Genomic DNA, 23,583 nt, shown 5'->3' on the forward strand with positions numbered 1-23,583 from the left:
AACAGTATGGTATAATGAAGAATTCCAAATCAAAATCAATTCCTGGGCTTCAGTCATTTATTGTCTATTTATCAATTAAAATACGTTTCGGTGTTTTCCACCATCATCAGTTTCTCTAAATTAACCTAATCACCTGTTAGGCCTAATTAATCTTAGAATGTTTTAAAGTGTTGCAATTGTGATGTATTTTAATGTGATATGATGAAGCTGTTGACAAACTGTGATTGTTTTTTAAATTAATGAAAACATTTTTTTTACTATCTGTTATTTTAGAGAAACTGATGATGGTGGAAAACACCGAAACGTATTTTAATTGATAAATAGACAATAAATGACTGAAGCCCAGGAATTGATTTTGATTTGGAATTGAAACACAGTCAGGAAAGTATATACAATAATGAAGAATAACTTATTTTATTTTAAGTAAATTGGTTGTTGATCGCTTTCCAGCAAGTTTTTGCTCAGTTATCTGGGCATTTGCTTCTTTAAAATATGAATTGTGAGTTTGAGGTTTCCAATTTCGCTGATGAATCCTCAGATCTGATCTTTCTAAAACTCGTACCGAAACGTCTTATTTATTACCGACCTAGTTGATTAACCCTCACGAAAATTTGCGGCTTTTTGATCGAATACATCCTGTCTGTTCTCGAGGTCTAACCCAAACTGACCTGACATTGCCCGAAAGGAATTTTGCACTGCAGCAAAAAATGTGCCGATTATTCGTATGGCTATGTGGAGCGAATATAAAGCAAAATATAGATTTAATTTTTGTTTTCAACTTTCCTTGGTAGGAAAATCAACACGTTTTCTCTGGATGTTTTGTCGCAAACTTAGTGACTTTCCGTGAAAACGTACTTTCCTTTCGTTTCCGCTTGATTCTCGCATCAAATTTAGTGTCTTCAAAAACATAATTTCTTTGCGCGTTTTATTATCTCACCGTCCAAAACCATGATAATCATTTGTTCAAATGTGGTGGATCACTTCTATACTTTAAAATCCATTTGTTTTCGCAAATATTTGTGAAACCGATATTAACTATAACTAGGCCTGGGTAACTCAATGAATTTTTAGGAGTTCGCGCAGTGCTGCGCAAATGGCTTGGTGCGCCAACCCAACGCACCGGCGCAGTAGCTCAGTTCCGTTGATGGAAAAATGACTTTCTTTTAGATTGATTTTAAAGGCCATTTAATAATAATATTTTTAAAATGTCTTCAACTTTCAGAATTTTTCAATTTTAGCCAAAACTCTTTCACCTAAATGCTCAATTTTCTAAAGTTTCACTTAAAAATACTGACGATCTTAAGGTATTTTCCGAAAAATTATGAAATAAATTTCGAATCCTTCGTCGCTTTGTAAATAGTTTTGAAAACCTTTTCCAGCTTCGAATTTGGAACAAAAATTAAACAATTTTCTATCATAAAAACGAATAGAATAAGCGAAAGTATATAACAGATTATTTGGAAATCTCGTCACCTCCATTCCTCTGAAAGTATGATTTGAATGACTGTAGAATTTGTTAAAAAATGTGGTTTTTTAGTTTTGACTGAATTTTTTGCTCTATTTTGTAGAGTTTTACTTAAAAATGTTGACGATCTGGAGGACTTGCGACTACGCGAAAAATTTGCAAGATAAATTCATAGCTTTGTAAAAATTTACAAAAACTTTTTCCATTGTCGAATTTGAGACAAAAACAAAAGTAAACTCCCACCGTTTTTTCACAAAGACCATTAAGGTTTTCTCCGAAACCGATCACAAAACTAATAGTTTTTAATCGGAAACGCAAAAAAGCACTATGATTTTCTTCTGTTTTGACAAGACTTTTTGAAAAATTACAAAATTAATTTTGCTATAAAATTCAACCCATTTCAGCTTCGAATTTGGCACAAAAACCAAATAATTTGATTCAGTTTTTTACCGAAAGTAATTAGGACTATCTTTAAAATTATTTCGAAAATTCGCCGCTCTCATCGCTCTGAAGATTTCTAAAGTTTCTTTAAATTTTCATTTTCATTTTAATTCCAGTTTTAACAGTTTCTATTAAGCAATTCTTTCTCCGCAAAAATCGCATTAGTTTTTAGTTTTACTTAAAATACTTGCAATCTTTAGGTATTTTCTGTGAAAAATTATAAGATTAATTTTATTGGAACACTCGCCTCCTTAACCGGTTTCAAGAATGTTTGAAAACTTTTTTGCAGCTTCGAATTATGGACAAAATCCTAATAATTATTTCTGGGTCTTTTTGCAAAAGTATTCTCCGAACTGAAAAAGCGGGTTTATAATCATTTATTTGGAAAACTCTTGGAAACTTGAGTTTGTTCACTTTTAGGTCAATATTTCTAAACAACACTGTCTCTAAACAGAAAAAGCGTTTTCCCTAACGTTTTACTGTAAAATACTGGCAAATTGAATCTTATGCAAAAAAATGGAGAGATTGATTTTACAAAAAACTCGTCGACCTTCTTTGGACTCAGTTCTGTTGCTGGGAAGATCCAGATTATTTTTTTTTTAATTGTTTGAACAAAGTAAAAAAACGTTACGCAGAAAAAATGTTAATACCCCTTTTTTACATTTGAAAATTCCAGTCTCGGGTATCGTAACGCTTTAACAAATGAATTATAACTCATTAACCGATGAGTTAGAACTCGTTAACACAGTGTTACCCAGGCCTAATTAGAACGGTTTTATTAGTCAGAAAAGTTTTCTTTCCGTTTTAGTACACCCAAGTTTTTCTTGAAACATGAAATAGCTTTTCGAAAATGATGTGTTTTTCGTGGAATTTTATATCTCTCTTCGTAAACGCCGTTTTGGTGTAATAGCTAATTTTTTACATTTGGAAAGATATTTTTTGTTCACTGCTTCCTAATTATTTATTTTGTTCTCAAGCACTCTTTTTTGTTATGTTGTTTTAAGAAGATAACTTAATTCCTTCCACTGTATTTGATTATTCCATTTTTATTTTTATATAGCGCTCACCAGTGACAAATGTTATTTTTGTTTTATTTTATATAGAACATGTAATCACCTATCAATTTTACTACAATTATCGACAGAATATGCACGTAATTTACTTTTCAAAGAAAAAGAAATCGGGACGGTTTTTTTTATTAACTATTTAGTTTGTCACTGGCTTAACTTACAGATTATTTTTATATGTTGGAGCAAAATTAACTTTTATTGTGTTTCTCTTTAAAGAACTAATCCTGTCTCAAGTTCTTGTGCGCGAAGTAGACTTGTAAAATTTTTGAGAGACAAAGGAAGAAAAATTATCATCAAATAAAAACTCTTATCCGTTACCTGACGAAGCAGCAATTAATTGATAAGCTGTCCAAACCTAGGCCAAAAGTGCAAATTTCGCATTTCATTTCGCTACATCTCTAATTATTCGCGCTTTCTTTTGCCATGCTAATTTTTACGAGCTGCCTGTTGAAAATGCAAGTGGCCTTTAGTAAAACCCTGCCCTGGCATATCTCGAGCTAACATCTCGATTCAGTCCCTCATCTTCCACTCAAAGAAGCGTAGACATACCGAGTATCCGAATCCCTCTGTTCTAAATGGGGGCTTTCTTTCTCTCGTTTTTTTCCGCTGCAAAAGTATATATACAAGTCAGTCAGAGATATGAATCTGACATCCTTTCCCCGGCTATTTGGTCTGTATGTCAAAATGAGCTTTTGAATATTGTGAATGCTTTTGCAAAGCTGCGTAAAAACATGTAAGCGACTTCCTTTTTCGCTTTTTGTTTAAAACTGCGTTTTATATTAGGGCGTGTCTGGGTTTAGTACATTCACTTTGCAACACTTTTCTAAATTAGGCATGATATTTGATAAATTTTGCACATTATCAGAGCCTCTGCAAAGTATGTCTAAAGTCTAAGGAGAAACTGGATGTCACACACTAAAGCGTGTTTAGCCAAACTAACACTTTTTTAATAAAAGATAATGCGTAGGATATTGGCGCTTCTTATACAGAAGATTACAAATGTGATCATCAACTTTGCTTCAAATGCACAGTAAATTTAACACTCTATCTGTACCTGTTTAGCAAATTAAAGTCCGACAGTTTCTGTATAATGGGAAAGCTTCACAGACAGAGCAGTTTCAATTACTTTCAGATACGAGACACAGCTTTGTTCAGTTTCTAGTCAGCTTCTAATCGACTTAAACCTACAGATTAACTAGTTAAATATATGATTTTTAAAAGAGCTTTAGAAGGTTGTTCAATGTTAATAAAAAATTCAGCAAAACAGACGAGACTTTACCTTTAACATAATCCGATGAATCAAAAAGGATTTCTCTTGAAATACGATTCAAATTATCAACAAATTTAATTTGAAATAGTTGATAAAGTATTAAGAGTCAGCACCTTGCTGCACAAATCATTTGAAATAAGTTCAGAAAATGTGCTTTTGAATCTGTGTAAAATTCAAGTTTTCTAATCAATAGTAAAAAAATTAGTTTACCGGACAGGTTAGCGGAAAGATTTTTGGGACTAATGATATATTTTTAACCGTTTGGGAGATATGGCATTTTGGATTTCGCCCTTTTTTGAGAAAATCTGGTGTGCAAAAAAGTGGTCTGCAGATGCAGGTCTTTTAACATTTAATAAAATCAAAATTATTCCAGCAAAATTACAACAATTGCATTAGTACAAGCTGACTATAACTTCATTCTCACAAATGCAAGGGTTTATCAACTTTGTCCGTTAATTTATAATTAGCTTTTTAATCGATTGTCTGATCGCAACTGTTAAACGAAAATTGCCAGAGCTTTTCTATTTTTAAGTGTGTTGACTGTGCTTCTAGTCTGTTATAATTGCCCTCAACAAAACTAGATAGCAAAAGCTCTCGTTATTTTCACTGATTTTCACAATTAAATGCTGAATTCGCTTTGAAAAACAGTAGTAGCACTGCATTGGAAAACTTTCTAATTTAAATAGTTCCTCAGAAAAGAAACATTAAACAAAGGGAACATTTTATTTTTGAATCTTCGATGTCGCGTCAATAGCATGAAAATCATTCAGTTCTTTTTGAGCTGCTTTCAAAAGTTAAGGCAAGTGAACGAGAGTCGTTTTAAAGGCTTTCGAGCTGATTTTTAACTTCTTAAAAACCCTGAAATAGTCGGTTATATGGATTGCTAAGCTGACATTCTGAATTTTTCAAAATTATTCACACGATGCTTAAGGCAAATGACAAATGGCAATGAAACCAGTTTGAATCGCATCGAAAGCGACGATTAAAGTTAGAAAATGTATGTCTATTCATCACGCAAGTGAAGTCATCTAAAGCTTATAAGAATTTGGAAAGCTCCTAAACTGCACTATTTGTAAGCAGTGGCTCTTCTACAAATAGTTTCCTGTTTCCTTAGCTCTCGGTATTCTGAATAAATGTATTAATTTGTCTGCATTAGAATCGACTATTTATTTAGTCGAACATTCACGTTCTACCAACTATGAGCTTTTCGCAACTTGAACCATTTATCAAGCGAACTTTAGCCCTTTTGTATTGTTTCTTATTTACAACACCCACTAAAGTAGAACTCTTGGTCGCTAAACACCCGGAGCCTTTGGGGAATAATCATTTTAAAATTTTAATGAATACTTGCTGGAATAAATCATCGATATGAGCGCGAAGTGCTACATTTATTACGCGAAAATAGGGTTGTTATTCATAATTAACGGGGATTTAATGAAGTTATTACAGGAGGTTTAATTTGATGTTTTTCCGGGATTCTGTTTTTTTTAGTTCAGCATTCGTTCGGCGGGTATTAAGGATTAGTGCTTTTTCTGTTTTGCCTTGTTACCGAGCGGAGCAAAGTAAATAATTAAATAAATAAAGCAATTTATTTAATAATTAATGTGGAAAATGAAAAATGTTTTTCTGAATTACTTGAATCCCTTTTAATGGAATGAACGTGAATATTTGTGATTTGCAACTTTTTATCCTCTGTTTCTGTTCCTGAATTCATTTTTTCTTAAGGTAATTTTTAAAGTAAGGTAATTTTAATCAATACATTGTTACATATGATATTACTTTATTTTCACATAAATTCATTATTCACTTTTTGGCATTTTTTGCAAGCAGTTATTAGTTTTTGTCTATTATTCTTTTTATTTCAGTACTTTCGTCACCTACTTTTCCCTATTTTTTTTTTCTAGTTTTCCTGTTATTGTTTACTGCCTCAATTCAAGTATTTATCGATTTAGTAATCAGATAATTATTCCGCTGTAGCAAAATAATTTTCAGCTAATTGAGCGGAAAATTCATATTGAGCTATAAATTAGGTACTTTATTAACATTTCCCAATTAATTTATACTGACTGCTTGGTTGCCACAGGCTTGTGGCGTGAATTCAATAGTATATTAAAAAGCAGAATTAAATTACAAATTCGCAATAAAAGCAATTAAAAAAATAACAGGAACGAAAAGTTGAATGCCAATTTTGAGAAACAGCCATTTATGAAAAAATCTTGGTCTAATCTAAACTTGTTCTAAGCTTATTTAGAAGGCTCCAACCGACGGTTTAAAGATGCACCTTACAATAAAGTTATTTTATTTGTTATTATTAATTAATTGCATTCCTTTGTGTTTCAATTAAAATCTATGATTTTACAAGTGTTTTATTACTATTCCATTCCTGATAAAATAATGCTTTAATGGTAGAATAGAAGCCTAAAATTAGAGTTTTTGTTTGTCTAAAAATGAAAATTTAGGAGCTTTTTACCCATGCTGCGCCCTCTGTTTTCCAGCTCTAAAATGCGCTCTCCCTTCGAGAGCTGAATCGATATGGAGCAGTTTTCCTCCACCAAGAGCAGAATTTTTACAGCAGGAAAGCTAGTGCCTTTCGGGCCGATGGTATTTTGATTTTAAATGCGCAGCCTTCGCCATTGTCAATGAACTGAAGAACTTTTCACACCTCCTGTTTGGTGTTTTATCTGTTTATACTTGCGTTTTATTGTTTGTTTAGAGCCCAGTGTCTTTTACAGTTAACATTGAAATGCTCTGGATAAAATTAAGCATTTAAAGAATAATTAATGATTTTGTTTGGTTTTAAAAAGTTAATCGCGTTGATAAAAAAGGTTTTTGAATATTTTTAACCGACAAACTAAAGTAATGTAAAAATATACTGCAGATAAATTGGAAGCATGTTTGTTAAGAGAAGTCATAATAAGTTATTAATGGATAGGATGAAAAATATGAACCGAGGAAAATGTTTGATGTAATACGTGCTGGGATAACAATTTTTCTTATCAGCGACCGAAATTATAGAGCCAATCTGTCAAAATGCCTCAGCTGAGTTTTATACGGGGGTACATCTACTGCTTTCAGATTTTTGCAAGAATTTAATTTGTTTTATGTGTGTAAGATTTTTCAGTCACATGTTGGCCTTAAAAGGTTTAGATATTGTTTGAAAAGTGGGTCTGAAAGTGAACAATATGAACTAAGTACCATTTTATATTATTTCTTATTTCCAATTTTTTGAATCATAACATCTTCGATAACAAGGAAACGACCATACGCAATTTATTAGTTGAGGACTGATATTCGTGCGCGTCAAATTGTACAAAATACATTAAATAAACACCTTTCTTAGAGGCTGATAAGGCATTTAATATTCATTCATTGCTTTATTGCTTCTTTAGCAATTCCTCCAGTGCCTTTCTCAGGTTAATTCACGCATTCAGGCATGAAGAAGCCAATAAATTATTGTTTGTTCTCACTTCAGACTAGTTTGATCGGTAGAAATATGCAACTGTTGACTATATGTGTTCGTTTTTGCTTTGCAAGTAGCGATCTAGGGTCAAGTGTTCAATATTTGCGAAAGTCCCCCGTATGGGTGCAATTTCCATCAGCATATGCGGGATCCGAAACACTCTCCATTAATCAAATGGAAATATTCGGGTTCAAATTACGCTCGTGGAGGAATATAACGGAAAAAACAATAAAACAATTTAAAATTTGAGTCACGTAAGAATACGTTTCTTGCTATAAATCATCGAGCGATCTTTAAGCCGCCCCCCATTTGGCTTGCGGGGTTTTGCTAGAAGTTCGTTGTTTGCGTCCCTCTTCTTGTACAAGTCTGAAAATTAAATGCTTTACCCCAGTGTTTTCTGTGTCGCATTTGCGATACGATCAAACCTCCATAAGAGGGTATCGGTAAAATGTCGAATGTTTTGCAAATAAGTTCAACCAAGAAGTTTGTTTCACATGCTTAAATAGGACAGTTCTATTTAATTTAGCACTGAAATCCAATATGGTTCCGATGTTGGAGATACGAAAGGCTGCTGCCAGAGGGAACTGGAAAATATTATAAATGTTAACTTTAAACTAAAAAGTTTTATTGTATGCATTATGCAACAAGCAGCACGAAATGTAAAGGGATTTTCAAGACAAACTTCAAATTTACAAAACAACATATATTTTTCTATATGCGGACGACACTGCACTTATAACGCACCATAGAACTACCACTTATTGCACCTCAATGATATTGTGTTTATAAATGAAGCTGGAGCTTAAGAATCAACTTTACTTCCTTGCATAAACTTTTCCCTGGATGCAGGTATTTATTTATTTATTTAGATCAATTTTAGCCGATTCGTACAACATATTTTGCATAGATATTGTGAAAAGATTATCCCTATTTTGTATGGGGCACATAAAATTTACCCAAGAATGCGCTCTTGAGCTGACCATCGAGTAACCTGACGCCCTGTATTTAACGCGTTTAGCTAATTTAAAAAAAATTAAATTGATGAAATAGAGAGCGAAAACTCCAATATAATTTAAGCAAAACTACAATATATATATGTATATCAATTAGGTTGTCTAAATGTACAAATCTTGAATGTTTACGAGTTAGTCATGGCTAAAAGAAAACTATATTAACAATGGCGATTTGTTTTAATTTATAATCTTAATGCAGCAGATGTGGCGCCTGCGAGATGCCTGACAAAGTTGATTAACATCTGAATTAGTTTCTGGTTTAGTTTACATGTTTTAACGTGAATGTGCGTTGAATGGCGTAAATGTAAATAATAAATATTCGCTAATTTAATTTGATGCAACTGTATTGTGAACAATTCGGCGCCAGGTCGTTCAAAAAATGCTGAGTAGGTATGGATTTTCGTCTTTTGTTGGTCTTTTTGACGAATTGATAAATTTGCAAAACGCCAATTAATTAATTTGTGTGTGCCCTTGTGACTAAGTTAATCTGCAGATTGCAAGCCCAATGTTATTCCAAACTTTTGTATATGTTCAATCGTGCGACGATCGAATCGTTTTTTGCAATGGTTGAATCTTTCAGTTAGGAGAAATTTACTAACAAAGTTGGGAATAAATCTTCGTTTAATGGTACTACCTGATTTCACCCATACGAATTGATTGGTTAATGTTTCTTTAAGAAGTGCTTTATTTATGTTTTCCTAGCTGAAATGGTTGAGAACAATTGTATTACTTAAAACGTTTTTCACTATGTTTTACGCCAACTAAAGCATATGAGTTCGAATTAATATCCGGAGATCCAACCAGCCAAAATTTTCTGAATTTTCAATTTTCGTCTATCATCTTTCTCGTCGTAATCCTTCACATTTGCATTTTGATCATTTCGGTTGCACACATTTTTATAGCAATACATTAATTCTATGCTTTACAACCCAAATTAGGAACATTTTTTCACTTAAAGACAACATTGCAAATGCTTGTTTTTTATTACACACAATAGTTGAATCTTTTGTAGCTCTTCACTGTTCAAATAGCAAAAGGGCTCCTATTTTTCCGTGGGAATGGAAGTTTTTCATTATCTTGTTTAATTAAACTGTTCGATTATTACATTTTTAACGTTTCTCTTTCTGCATTTGATATCTCGAAAACTGTTGACCTGAGAAGGTTTGAGGAATTAGACGTTTGTTGCTTGATAAGGGAACAAATAAAATGTTTTTGACAAAGAAGTAAAGGAGTGAATTGAAGGCAAACAAAATATAGAAAGAAATGAACTACTAACGGCTAATAAATCGATATTAGAGGAAAAAAATGTACGTTTTTTTCTTTAAAATAAGAGGCTGACCGTTGAAAAATCAGGCAAACAATGTGAACTTGTTTATATTAACGTTCAGCTAAGCGAAGAGAATACAAGCCATCAAGTTTATGTTATTTTATGTTCAGATTCGGAAAAATTATTTAGAACCTAACTGCGTATTATTTGTGTAAAAGAAGTCAGTTTATAAAATTCAACAAAACAATGTTTATATATCTTATGTCGCTTCTACTAAACAAAATCTGTTTCAGCTTTCAGGTGAATTTTCTTTCTTTTCTATGTGCATTTAAGTTGGGACGGATTTATCGTTGAAAGTATAAAATTATTTTTTTTTCGAGTGATTCGTAATGTCTTGTCTGTTTTGAGGCAGGTAGGTACCTATAATATTAAATGTGTTTGATGCCGTCCTATTATTAAAATAAATAAAAACATTCTTCGATTTGACCACTGTTGTCACACTTTTGGTTTTATACCTACGTACGCTGTTATTTATTTGATTTGTTGTTAGATTTGCGATTGTTCTTTCGTTTCCATTTTCATTCTGTCGTTGACATTGCACTATATTCATTTTCCAAAATCAGCACAGATTTTTGAAATTTTATTGTAATTTTTAAATTATTAGCGAAAAATGATACTGTTCGTGTTACTATTAGTTGAAACTTTCGACTTTAGTACAAACCAATCACAAAGTAAATCAACCTCGCTCAGACAGCGACGAACTGGACAAATTTGCCAGCATTTCACTAAAACCAAGGAAACCAAATTCAGATTAGCCAAATGGAACATGATTTTCTAAAGAAAATTTAATCTTCTTCCAGAAGTATTTAATTCGTGTCCAACATTACAAATACGTACGAGACCGAGGGACACTGGAGTTAAAAATGCTTGATTTTTGTAGCTTCAATTTGCGAAATACATGGGGCTTTATAAAATATATTACAAATTTTACTGCTTCTCAAACATTTCATGTTCTTGAATCTGCAGCTCTGGTATAAACGCAGGCAAGATTCTCATTTTGGCTCTCCAGAAGGCATTTATTCCCATCTGTCCATGAAAGCAAATTCTCGTATTTAACCATTTAACAACAGAAAATTGGACAATTTTTCGGTTGATTAAAACCAGATGGTTTCCATGTTGCAGATCCACAACAAAAGATGAGGATTCGAGCAAAAACCAGCCTGTCCAGGACATCCAGCACCAGCAGCGGCTTATCTCAAAGGCCCCATTCCGACTTCTGGATAATGACGTCAAAACCGCCTGGATCAATCCAAGATTAATATCAAAGGTAAGCGGATAAGCTACGTTTCCAGTTTTGTATGTGACGTTATCGGTATTTCGCTGTTTGGAAACTTGTTAGAGTGGAATTAGAATGCCGGCGATAATTTCTCCGGGCAAAACACAAGCGAATGATAAAGATATTAGCCAGCGATGGCAAAAAAAACGCTGCAGGAAAATACTGCCAAGATTATCTTTACGGTAAACAAGTCTCATCAGATTATTCACGGCTTATTACAGTCAATTAGATCAGTTCATTAAGCGTATAGACGTCCATTATCAGCCTCTTAGTCGTAATCTTGCATCTTGGATATGCTAATGGTGATGGCTTGTTACCAGTTTGTAAATACATATATGTCATGGCAGCCTTGCATTATAGAGTGAATTCGGTGTATTATTTGAAATAACGTTTTGAAAGTTTTAGGATTTTTTTACGCTCTAAATGGGGAGAAAGAATGCGAAGAAAGACACTCTTGCATTTGAGTAATTAAAAAACGAATTGAACTAATAAGCACTATTAATTAACTGTATTTTTAGTTGATTTGATTTATGGTTTAATACCGGGAACCGTGCGACTTAACATGGGAAGCAAATATTCTCAATTAGCAAAGTGGCTTAATTGCTGAGTAACAAATCGCTCATTTGTCTGCTGGTGTGAATCCCATTGTTTTGCGATTTAATTTATTATTCCATAGTGTGCGGTTTACATTTTCGCGTTAACTTGAGATTTCGTTATAGTCAAACATTGGTTCGTATTTTACATGGATGCTGGACGTATTTGAGTTTTAAACTGTTCGCCTGTACAGCAAGTTTTTTTCAAAAATTTACCAAATTTACCCCTGACAAACTAGCAAAAAAATTGACGAATTTAAAATGTATTACAAACGTTTTAAATAGTTGAAAGAAATTGAACCAATTTGCAATAGGTGTGTTCTGACAAGAAAATTGAAGATAAAGAGGAAATTTTTGAGTTTAAAAAGGATCAAAAAATATGTATTTTTAATATTTTGTCTAATTCGTTTAGCAATTAAGTTGATTTCCTGGAAATTCGAATGATTATCAACATTAATATTATAAGAATTTATATGATTGTAATATACAATTGTTTAAAACGTTTTCCTGTTTGTATCTAAACGGATAGAACGATCCGATATGATAATTTTACTTAATACTGAGACTCGTTTTTTTCAATTTTTCCCATTAAAACTATTTTTAGGCACTTGTTGGAACTACTTGAATGCTCATTGGGTTTCTAAATCATTGGGGGAGCATAAGAAAAACTCCGAAAACTGATTCGTATAAAAATAATCTGATAAAGAAATGTACCTTATGAATTCGCTTTTGTACAATGTTTCTGTTATCAGCAATTTATTAGTTAGGAGAATGTTTGGCATTCCCAGCTTTTGCTAACACTTTCTAGACGACGAATATAAAGAGCGATCTTTTAATACTGCGGAAGATGAGCATATTTGCAGCACCAGATGAGCATAATATTCTATATAGGAAAAGAAAGTGTTACTCCACCAACATCACTTGACTCATCTTGTATAAATTCCGTTCGATCGTGGAAATTGCAACTAGAGAAAATAAAGATTTAATTACCTACAAGTTAATTAGATCTTAATATGTATAAAGCTAATTGGTATATTTGCATTATTTAGCAATTAGTAAAGCAAACGGGCGTTTTATTTAAATGAAAAACCTTTCTTTTTGTGTTAAATCGCAAGAAGGTACACGGTTCTACAATATTCAATCGCTGGTCATTTCATCATGAAATTTTTCCGTTTTCTTCAGTTAGATTAACTTCAGACATGTTGTTAAACTGTAGGCACATTAATGAATTAAAATATTTAAAGTAAAAATGCGCAAAAATATAATGAGACAATGTAACTTTTGCTGCATGTTTTCGGTAGTTTTTTTTGTTGAATTATCATTAACGCATTGAAACTCCAAGAATCCGGTCGCATTAATAATAATTACTCTGATCATATCCCCAGTCGAAGAAAAATCCGATTAATAACACTGATCCGCAGGTTTCGGTTGAAAAATGCCAACTATAATTACGACTTAAAAAACGGCCTTAGTAAGTCTTAAAATCATTAGCGAATTAATTCCATTCCATAAGGGGAAAGATTAATTATGTGCCCGATGATGAAGATATAAATCATCACCTTTATGTCTCCGCATTCCTCCAGTAGATCTTTGGAAATTAAAACCGGGGTGACTTTATTCCTGTTTCAAGGGACGCGTGTTGCATTCTTAATTTTTTTCATATATAATCCACCACCAAGGATGGTTGAAAAATTTATTTCGGTTAAGCTGTTTTGTCATTTTGAGATTTTTTTATTTGGCAAACATAAATATCCTAAACGAAAAAAATTAATTAGATAGGTAGATAGATGAATTAAATATTTATTGATATATTTACTGAAAAGAACTGCAAAATCAGCTTGCAGAACTTTTTGAAATACATATAATAAAAATAATAATCAAACATTTTTTACAAAATTGACTTTTTATAACGATAGCTTGTAATAAATAATTTTTATTATAATCCTTGATATCATATGTTCTCTGTGCTTTCTATTGAAGATTTTCAGACTGGTTTTTTGAGTTTTTGCTGTGTGTTTTCAAACACAGCTTATCAACGGGAACCGTGCAATTAATCAATTTAGTCCATTAAAACTGCTATGATATTTTGTTATGAAAATTTTTAACAAAATCCTAATAACAGGAAATCCTATTACAACTTTCTAGCTAAATAGCTGAATTTTGTTTAGCAAACGGTAACATAAAGAATTTCGCATTTGGAAAGAAACATTTCCAATCTCATGTGAATTTAAATTAATCCCTGTTTTATATTCAAAGGATCTTAATGCAGTCGCTTTCAAGATATTTGCAATTTAAAAATCCACTATCCATTGAGGAAATCTTTCTTCAGTAGAGTACCGATCGTAATTTTCAGCATGCGTGTAAACTAAACGAACGGCGCAGCATAAGTGATGACCACACGATCAAAGCATCAAATTTAATTGATCGTTTATATTTTGCTTAATTTCAAGCCCAAATCGCACGCATTGATACAGTTATTTAGAGAATTTGTCGTTAAACTTGTTGCTTCCCAGGCTCTTTGGGCCGCTAAAAGTCCTGATCTGAAGCCATTCGAGTTTTTCTCTGCAATTGATTAAAAACTTAAGTGATAAATAAGCAAGGGATTTGCCAAATAAGTTAGTAAATGCTACCAACTAAAGGTTTCTTTTCCTAATTTGCACATGCTTAAGAGAAACAATCCCCATAAGTGATATAAAGCATTGACGACAATAAAGCATTTTACGAGGCTTTCAAACTTTCTTGCTGAATAATAAGTATATCTGGCGCTTAAGAGTAATACGCACATAATGCATCATCTTCACCCTCGAAAGGGCCCATAAAATAAAGAAAATCTTCTAGTTACAGTGCCTAAAGTCAAAAAGGAATCATAATCCGTTTGAGTCGAAGGGGCTGGGTGCGTAAAATCGCATTTTCTCTCCTGCTCGTGTGAAGGAATTGATGTCGCGGAATGAAAATAATATTTAAGGGGTGGTTTATGGCGAAACTTTGCCTTGGGGGGGCCGACTTCAGTAGCAGTGACTAAGTGACAAATGTGGAAAGTGCTTAGTTGCTGTTATTTCAAGGAAATCTTTGTTTTCCACTTTATGATTAATCTAAATGGAGTTTGGTTTTTCTTGTTTATACATACAACAATTATTTAACGTAATGTTTTTAATTCTATTCAAATGACAGGCTTTCTTTAAATCAACGCAAAACTCGTCAAAATTTTGAGAGTAAAAATTATTTTGGATTTTCAAATGCAGTAACTCGACAAGAATTACCGCAGCAGCACTAAATATTTTTTAGATCGTATTTGATGGAAGAAACGCTATTGATATATAGACTATGAAGACTTACTTCTGACATTATAAACATAAATATTTGATAGTTCAAGATCAATAATTCTTACAGGCACAGATAGGAGGAATTTTGGCTCTTGAAAAGCCTTTAAATTCCATCTCCAGCTCATAAAAACCTACGCGTTCTAAATTATATTTCATGCTTCTGGTTTTCAAAAAACTTGCATTTTGATAGTTCTAGTCAGCTAGCTAGCAGTTTCATTAAACTTTTCTTTTACCGACACAGTGCAGTTGATTTAAATCATTTGAACATTTCAGTTTAAAAACAGCTTTCATGTATTTTAAGGTACACTTTTTGGGGCGTTATTGGCTTTTTTAACTAGCACCTGCCACGGTTTTAATCATAGTTCTGGAAAACGGTTCTATTTAGCTAATAAAACGATGAAGATTGAACGGAAATGACGACCGAAATACAAAAATATAGAGTGTAGAACAAAAGATATCGCTCAAGCGGATCTTCATGTAATAGAAGAGACGGTTAAGTGCGGTCACGTAGCAAACTTGGTGTTTTGCGGCGGCGAATATATATTAGAAATATAGACGACAATAACTACCGCATTTGATACGTGAGCAAATTAATAAGATATATATATCCAGTGCGAACCATAATTTGCTACATCAGAAATATCAGAATTGCCTTTAAAAGGATGGGTTTCTTTAAACCGTACACTGTTCGGTTTTGCAGCCACGGTCCAATTAATCTTTCATGCTTCCAACAAACTCTTTGAAGTTACTGCATATACCCATACCACTAATATGCATAAATGCTCGTTTCACACCTCCAGCACCTAGAGATTGCAACTTGACACCCAATCATTTACATTTTAAATTCCAGGTCTGTCTGGCAAAATATTCGGTTACATTTATGGCACGTTTTCCTATCTGAAACGAATCGTCTCGAATTTATAATCCCGCAAGTAAAGGGAATGTTTTCAATGTAACTAAAACATGTATACAGAACCAATCAGGATCAGATTCGCTTTTTGGGATAATAATTTCGTACTAAAATAGACCAATTTACGATTTGATTCAAAGGGTTTTCATAGAGATATTTGAAGCCTTTAAGAACTCTAAGAAAATATAAAACATGTTCTATAGAAAGCACTTTCGTCTTAAAATGAGATAATGCTAAAACTAGGCAAGAGCGTCGGTTCAGAGATTCTGCGTTGTTGAAGCATTGCATCAATACTTCTTCCTTCTCTACATCATCGTCTGCAAATGTTTGTTTCTGCCTTTTAGGGATAATTTTTCACTCAAATTGTCTTCATGTATAAAGCTTTTTGAATGATTTTATTCACCTTTCTATCAATGTTGAGGAAACTGTTAATTGACTTTTGCAATTTACATCCACTTAAACAGTTGATGAATAAGACTTGTTTCAGTTGTTTTCAATGTTGGTTCAAATAAATTTCTTTTTTGTGTTAGTTGTTCTTTTGCTGTTGGGATTGAAATTTTTATAATTGTAACCCTATTTTAAGTATAAATTAATTCATAATCGAATTACATATGATTTGTATATGTATCTATTATTTGCATTGTTTCGCTGCTGATTTTGTATTCTTTCATCATTCACAAGTTGCAAAAATTACACCTACGGTTTAGGTATTCGGGCCATTCACTTTTTTAAATTTCACTTTGTCCCATTTTCATTTGTGCATTTTTTTAGTTGTCATTATTATTTATCTTTCGATCTCGAACAAAATCTAAAAATCATCAGAAATTTACGAGCAAAAATACAATCAACGATGTAAAGGAATTTTTATAATTTTTTTCAAAATGCCAATCACATGCTAAAAGCGAAAGTTGAGGCCACACGCCAAGAGCCGACAAAGACTATAGAAACAATTGTCTTATCGAATTTATTGCTTAATTGTGACTACGCAGGAAAGATCATCATCATGCACCGAATGACATTAAACCCGGATGTCTAAACCTCCGGCCATTGAAATGTTTTCGTATTTATTCCTGCTTCACTTCAGTAGATTTCAATTCACTTTGCAATGAAACATTTCGTTAAGTGCCGGAGATTCTTCGGTTAAATAATCACAAATAAACCAGAAAAAAAACCGTCCCAGATCTTCAACGACCACCAAATGGCGTGCTTTTAGCTCCATATTTACTTCGTCTAGTAGTTGAAAGAAATTCACTTTAGAAATGGCTGCTTAAAATTGCATGTCCCAGGCACATCGTCGTATAGCTGGAATGACGTCGCTATTCTCCCGTTGGAGAAAGGCCACCTCCATAAACGCATACTTAACGTAATTGACTTGGATCTTTATCTATAATGGAGATAATTTTCTGATTTATACTGGGCAATGGGAGAAGTTGGGAACTGATTGCCAACAAATAGGGTCGTTTTTGAGCAGTGTTGTAAATATCGGGGAAATGCTGACTGAGCTTAGGATTTTATTAGGATTTATTAAATCGTCGCGAAAATCAGAGTTTATTCGAAAACAAGTTTTTGCCGACCAATTTGCAAATGCGAAAGTCCACAATAATATTAAAAGATTAGTTATAAATACAAAAATTAATAACATCCGTTACAAACAAAAGACCTCATTTAATTCTCAAACTAGAACGCGAAACAATATTAAGAAATTCCTCACTCATATTCTGCAAGAATGGGAATTCTAAAATTAATTGAATGCATAACATTTTCAACATTTATCGCCAACAAAGAATTTTAATTTATCTGCTTGCACATCGTGTTGCAAGTCGACGCAACCCACTTTATTCCTGCATTTAAATGCTGTATTTCCTGAAGAGTTCAAAACTTGCAATTACCACAAATTTGCTAAATTCATGACGACTCTCATGTTCTATTACAAATGTCGGTACTTATAATTAATTTCTCCAATTACGGTGGTTTTAACTTGGATTTGATTTATTCGACTACTCATTTCAATCACTGGATTACTGATCAAAGGAGAACCAAATCAGCTTTGCAAGCCACCCACCAGAGAGGCGGTTTAGCCCTCACCCCAACATTTAACACCCCAAGTTGATATCTTGTGCAATCAACACACTTCCCACTTGCCGATAACGAATTGCTGTGCATGCAGATTATTTTGCCACTGCAGAACCGAACTGACTTTTTATTCTTAAATATTTATTATTTAACATTCCACTTTCTATTTAATTAACGCTTTCAGATGTTAGTGTGAGGAGTAGGACCCCAAAGTACACTAACACACACTTTTAATTTTTATATAAAACTTACAAACAAATTTCTTATATTCGAAGATGTTTTAACTGTGCTCTCTATGTGCCGTGTGAAAGTCGCAAATTCAGAGTGGGAAACGATGAGAAAATGACACAATTCTTGCTTAGTAGATCCGTTTAATGCATGTGTCTAAATCGGCACTCCGATGCAAATGATACCTACAACAACAAACGGAAATGTTAACTGGAATCATGTTTTGAAATAGGTGTTGAGTTGCGCTATTGAGTTGTTGCCGTTCTCTGGGTTAACGAGTTATAGCGCATCGGTTAATGAGTTATAAGTCATTTATTAAAGCTTTACGATACCCGAGACTGGAATTTTCACAGGTAAAAAAGAGTTATTAACATTTTTTTTATGAGTAATGTTTTACCACTTTGTTCAAACAACTAGAAAAAAGTAATCTGGATTTTCCCAGCAACAGAACTGAGTCCAAAGAAAGTCGACGAGTTTTCTTGTAAAATCGATCTCTTTATTTTTTTGCATGAAAGATTTAGTTTTCCAGTATTTTACAGTAGAACGTTAGGAAAAACGCGGTTTTGTGTTTAGAGACAGTGTTGTTTAGAAATATTGACCTAAAAGTGAAGAAACTCTAGTTTCCGAGAGTTTTCCAAATAAGTGATTATAAACTTTCGCTTTTTCAGTTGGGGGAAATATTTTTGGAAAACGGTCTCGAAATAATTATTATGGTTTCGTACATAATGCAAAGCTGCAAAAAGTTTTCGAAACATTTTTGCGAAGTGGTTAAGGAGGCGAGTGTTCCAATAAAATGTATCTTATAATTTTTCAGATAAAATACCTTAAGATGCAAGTATTTTAAGTAAAACTAAAAAATAATGCCATTTTTGATTAGAAAGAATTGCTTAATAGAAACTTTGTTAAAACTGGAATGAACTGAAAATTTAAAAGAACTTGAGAAATCTTCAGATCGGTGAGGGCGGCGAATTTTCCCAATAATTTTTTGTAAACTTAGCTGTGGGCGTTTTTTCAAGATAGTCCTAATTACTTTCGGTAAAAAACCGAATAAAATTGTTTGGTTTTTGTGCCAAATTCGAAGCTGAAATGGGTTTTCTAAAATTCCCTGCAAACCGATGAATGAAGCGAATTTTCACCACATTATTGTAAAAAAAGAAGAAATTCATCAGAAATTAATGCTTTTTTGCGTTTTCGATTAAAAGCGTTTAGTTTTGTGATCGGTTTTGGAGAATTCGACACTGGGAAACGTTTTTGTACATGTTTTACAAAGTCCTCCATATCGTCAGTATTTTTAAGTGAAACTCCACAAAATAGAGCGTTTTTGAATATAAAGTTAAGCAAAAAAAAATCAGTCAAAACTAAAAAACACATTTTTTTACAAATTCGACAGTGTTCAGAGGAATGGAGATGACGAGATTTCCCAATAATCTGTTATAAACTTTCGCTTATTCTCTCCGTTTTTTGATGGAAAATTGTTTGATTTTGTTGCAAATTTGAAGCTGAAAAGGGATTTCAAAACTTTGTTCAAAGCGACGAAGGATTCGAAATTTACTTCATAATTTTTCGCAGAAAATACCTTAAGATTGTCAGGCATTGTTAAGTGAAACTTTAGAAAATTGAGCATTTAGAAGAAAGAGTAACGTGTAAGCTGGAAAATTCTGAAATTTGAAGACATTTTCAAAATATTATTAATAAATGGCCTTTAAAATAAATCTAAAAAAAGTTTTCAAAAGTCATCAACATTTTTCCAGCAACGGAACTGAGTAACTGTGTCGGTGCCGGTGCGTTGGGTTGGCGCACCAAACCATTTGCGCAGCACTGCGCCAACTCCTAAAAATTCGGTGAGTCACAGGCCCATTTTGAAACGTTTCGTCTAACGCCGTACGTAAAATATCACTGTAGTTGTATCAGAAATAGTGGTGCAATCAAAACACGATCCAGACAGCAAAAATTGCTTAAAACACTTAGTAGTGCTGATTTATAAGAACTGTGCTGGAGCGAAAGAAATGGCCCATTAGGTGCTTAGTGGCGGAAACCAGGCAAATGGAAATATATCAACAGTTGAGGGCACATTCTCCTGGACCCCTGCAAGCGGTCACGTAATGAGCCCTGCAGGAAAATTGTCGCGTTTTTAGGATGATTGCTATCGGTGAGTCAGCAGTGGATGCCTTCAACTCCTACCAGAGCCATCTAATGACCTCGATAATTCTATCAGCGCTTCTTGCAACTAAATATAACACCTTTAGTTGGAGTAATTATGTGAACTGTGGAATTGAAAGTTGCCCAGTCCCAGATCCAGACAATCTTTGTGGGTCTAATGAATGTTAACGAACAGCATATGGTGCGGAATAACTGAATTAGATCCGGAGATTTAACAGAAGGGGACGAAAATCAAATAAGATAAATAAGAATGCTTGCATGGGGGTGTTGGGATGACTGAATTGGATACTTTGCAGGCCACACAGATACTGCGAGCCGAACAAAATTTGTCACATTCGACAAGATACGAATCGTTACTTTTGCAAAGGCATCTCTTTGCCACGGGTTTTCTCTTTGATATTTCCATCCATTGCTTCGAATATTGTTTTGGAATGTTTCTCCGCTTCTCAGTGCGTTATTTTTAATTACAGCCATGATTGTCGGCAACGCAAAGCGAAATTCCTTGCCAGGGCCGGTTTGAACTTTTTTAAATTCTGCAGAATTTGTTGTTGTTCTTTGGTTGATGGAATTCTTCTCTTGAGGCCTTCTTTAAAGCCAAAGGCAAAATAGGATTTTCCGCTTTGAAGACATTTTCTGACTGAGTTTTCTAACATTGAGTGATTGCATGAATCTTTGTAACAAACTTGCACTTATTCATGGGCTGGGTGTTTGTTGAGAGCCTTGTTTCTTTCTTTGCTTGGTTGTTTGCTTTCTGATGTAGAATTAGATGTATTCTTCATTTAATGTGCATTTGTCCACAATTCACATTGTGCTTTAAGCATGCAGAATCTTTTTACGACGTTTTTTTGACAACCACTTTGTTTGGGTAGAAAATGTGTTATTAAAAACTTAATGTAGACGCTCAATCAAACTGAACTCAATCAGGCTTCTATTGAAATAAATTTGTTTTTTGACAAGAAGAACGTTCTCAACAATGGCTTTTAAGCCTATGAGGCAGTTTGTTTTTTTCTTCATAAAGGCCATGTGTTGTGTTAAATAAATTGCAGGTGGATTATTTTATAACTTTCTAGCTCAATGGCCAGATTTTCAGCTTTCGTCTTTTGCAAGAAAATTACATCTCAAATGGTCTAAATCAGATTTGTTTGCAAGCAAGTCAGAGGCTTTTATTTAACTTCTGCGTTCTGCGTAGTAAATTGCCAGCAAATTGTGTAGCAAATTGTAAATTTTTGTGTCTTTTGGGACATTCAAAGTTTTAGTTTTTCAATTATCTTTCCTTGAAAAGTTGTTATTTATTTCCTGGTTTTGTGGCTTCTTCTCAACTAGTTCTCCTCGTTCCGTAACTGTTTGCGATTTTGGGTAAAGCCCAAGGTAATTTTTTCTGATTTTTTACTAGCAAATGGTAAAGTTGTTTTAGAATCTAAGAGCAAAAACTTGCAGAACATTTTTCTGATATTTAAAAAAAGTACAGTTTGATGAAAACATAACAACTGGATGGAAGATGAAATGAAATGAAATTGGTTAAATAGCAGTTATTTTAAAATGTTTCAAAAATCAGTAAATTAATTATGGAGAGTTGTTTCTGTATTTATCCCATATCTCTTATTAATAATATAGTCAAATTACTTGAATACTGTATAAGGGTGAGGATTTCGTAACATCTTGAAAAAACAAGATTTGATCTCCAAAGCAGTTGGGTTTTAGACAGGATAAGCCAACTGAAGATGTGTTATTTGAGGTAACAAATCATCTTTGACTATGAAAGACTATTGAAAATAAAAAACGATTAACTATTTTTTTAGATTTGTCTAAAGCCTTTGACTCGGTATCACACGATATACTGCTCGACAAACTTTGCTAACCCGTAGTTGCAGGGTTAAGTTGGGATTTAATAAAAAATTACCTTACTGGAAGAGAGCAATGTGTAAGGATAGAAGATGAGTATAGTACTTTTAATTGGACACTGCAGGTAAACTTATATCATACGCGGACGATACTGTTTTATTTGTAGAGGGTGATAGCTGGGAAAGTTCTCTTCAAGGGGCGACCTTCGATTTTGCAAAGGTTCGCCAATGACCAGAAGAAAATCACTTAACAATAAATATTGACAAAACTAAATTTACGAGCTTTAGTATTCTAGTGAATTAAAAAATGAATTAAAAATCAATGTTTTAAAGATACACACATCTGAATATTTTTCAAGGGTGAAACCATGGGCAGAACATCATGTTTAAAGCATTTGGGTATTCCTATGCAACAAAATATTAAATGGGAAAAGCATGTGCAAAATATTAACTTAAAAATTCTTTGTTCATAAAACTCCTGCATTACGACAGCACCGAGAGAACCCAGTTCACTATACTAAAGAAGAAGGCTACAGAATCTGTTACCGTCCCCTTTCTCACAAAAACAACTACGTAAAGATTTCTGACATATTTTGGTCCTAAACTTTTTAACCTCATACCCAGTAATATTAGGCAAATTCAAAATGAACTCCTTTTTAGTAAACAGATATGTAAGTTGGTTTGAGAAAACTTTGAGGTTTTTGCTATGCTGCTGCGAAGGTAGTTCATTATTATACAAATTAAGTGTAAATGTATATTCTCAACCATTGATAAATTTTGTTAAATAATTAATGTTTATTATTCTTAATTAGGTTTATTGTTCTTAATGGTTTAATATAACTCTTGCAATTAAGATAATGTTCATTGATCATTTATTTGTTAAATACCTAATTGAAATTACTGACTTATTACTCAATATAGTTTATAGGTATGATAAGTATTCAGTATTTTTGTCTATTTTATTTAAACATTTTTGATTTTGTACACGGATATTATATCTTAAGTGTACATTGGTGTTCCTTGCTTAATATGTAATAATATAGATAAGTTCTATATTGTTGAGGCGGATTCATTTTTACAAACTTCTTTTTGGGTATTTCGCCTCAAAAATTTTTGTCTTTAAAAAAGACAGA

General features: G+C 33.1%; 1 protein-coding gene across 2 annotated transcripts in view; it reads left to right on the forward strand.

Moving 5' to 3' along the window:
- LOC109532957 (kinesin-like protein CG14535) overlaps nt 1–23,583 on the forward strand; it is a 261,935-nt gene that overhangs the window by 43,172 nt on the left and 195,180 nt on the right. For both annotated transcript variants that reach the window (XM_048667734.1, XM_048667735.1), the window contains exon 4: nt 11,169–11,313. In XM_048667734.1, the coding sequence (XP_048523691.1) occupies nt 11,169–11,313 (145 nt within the window). The remainder of the gene's footprint in view (nt 1–11,168; nt 11,314–23,583) is intronic.

The sequence above is a fragment of the Dendroctonus ponderosae genome, unplaced genomic scaffold, assembly GCF_020466585.1.
Source record: "Dendroctonus ponderosae isolate FM_Combo_2020 unplaced genomic scaffold, Dpon_F_20191213v2 Dpon_F_20191213_1, whole genome shotgun sequence".
NCBI classification, from domain to species: Eukaryota; Metazoa; Arthropoda; class Insecta; order Coleoptera; family Curculionidae; genus Dendroctonus; species Dendroctonus ponderosae.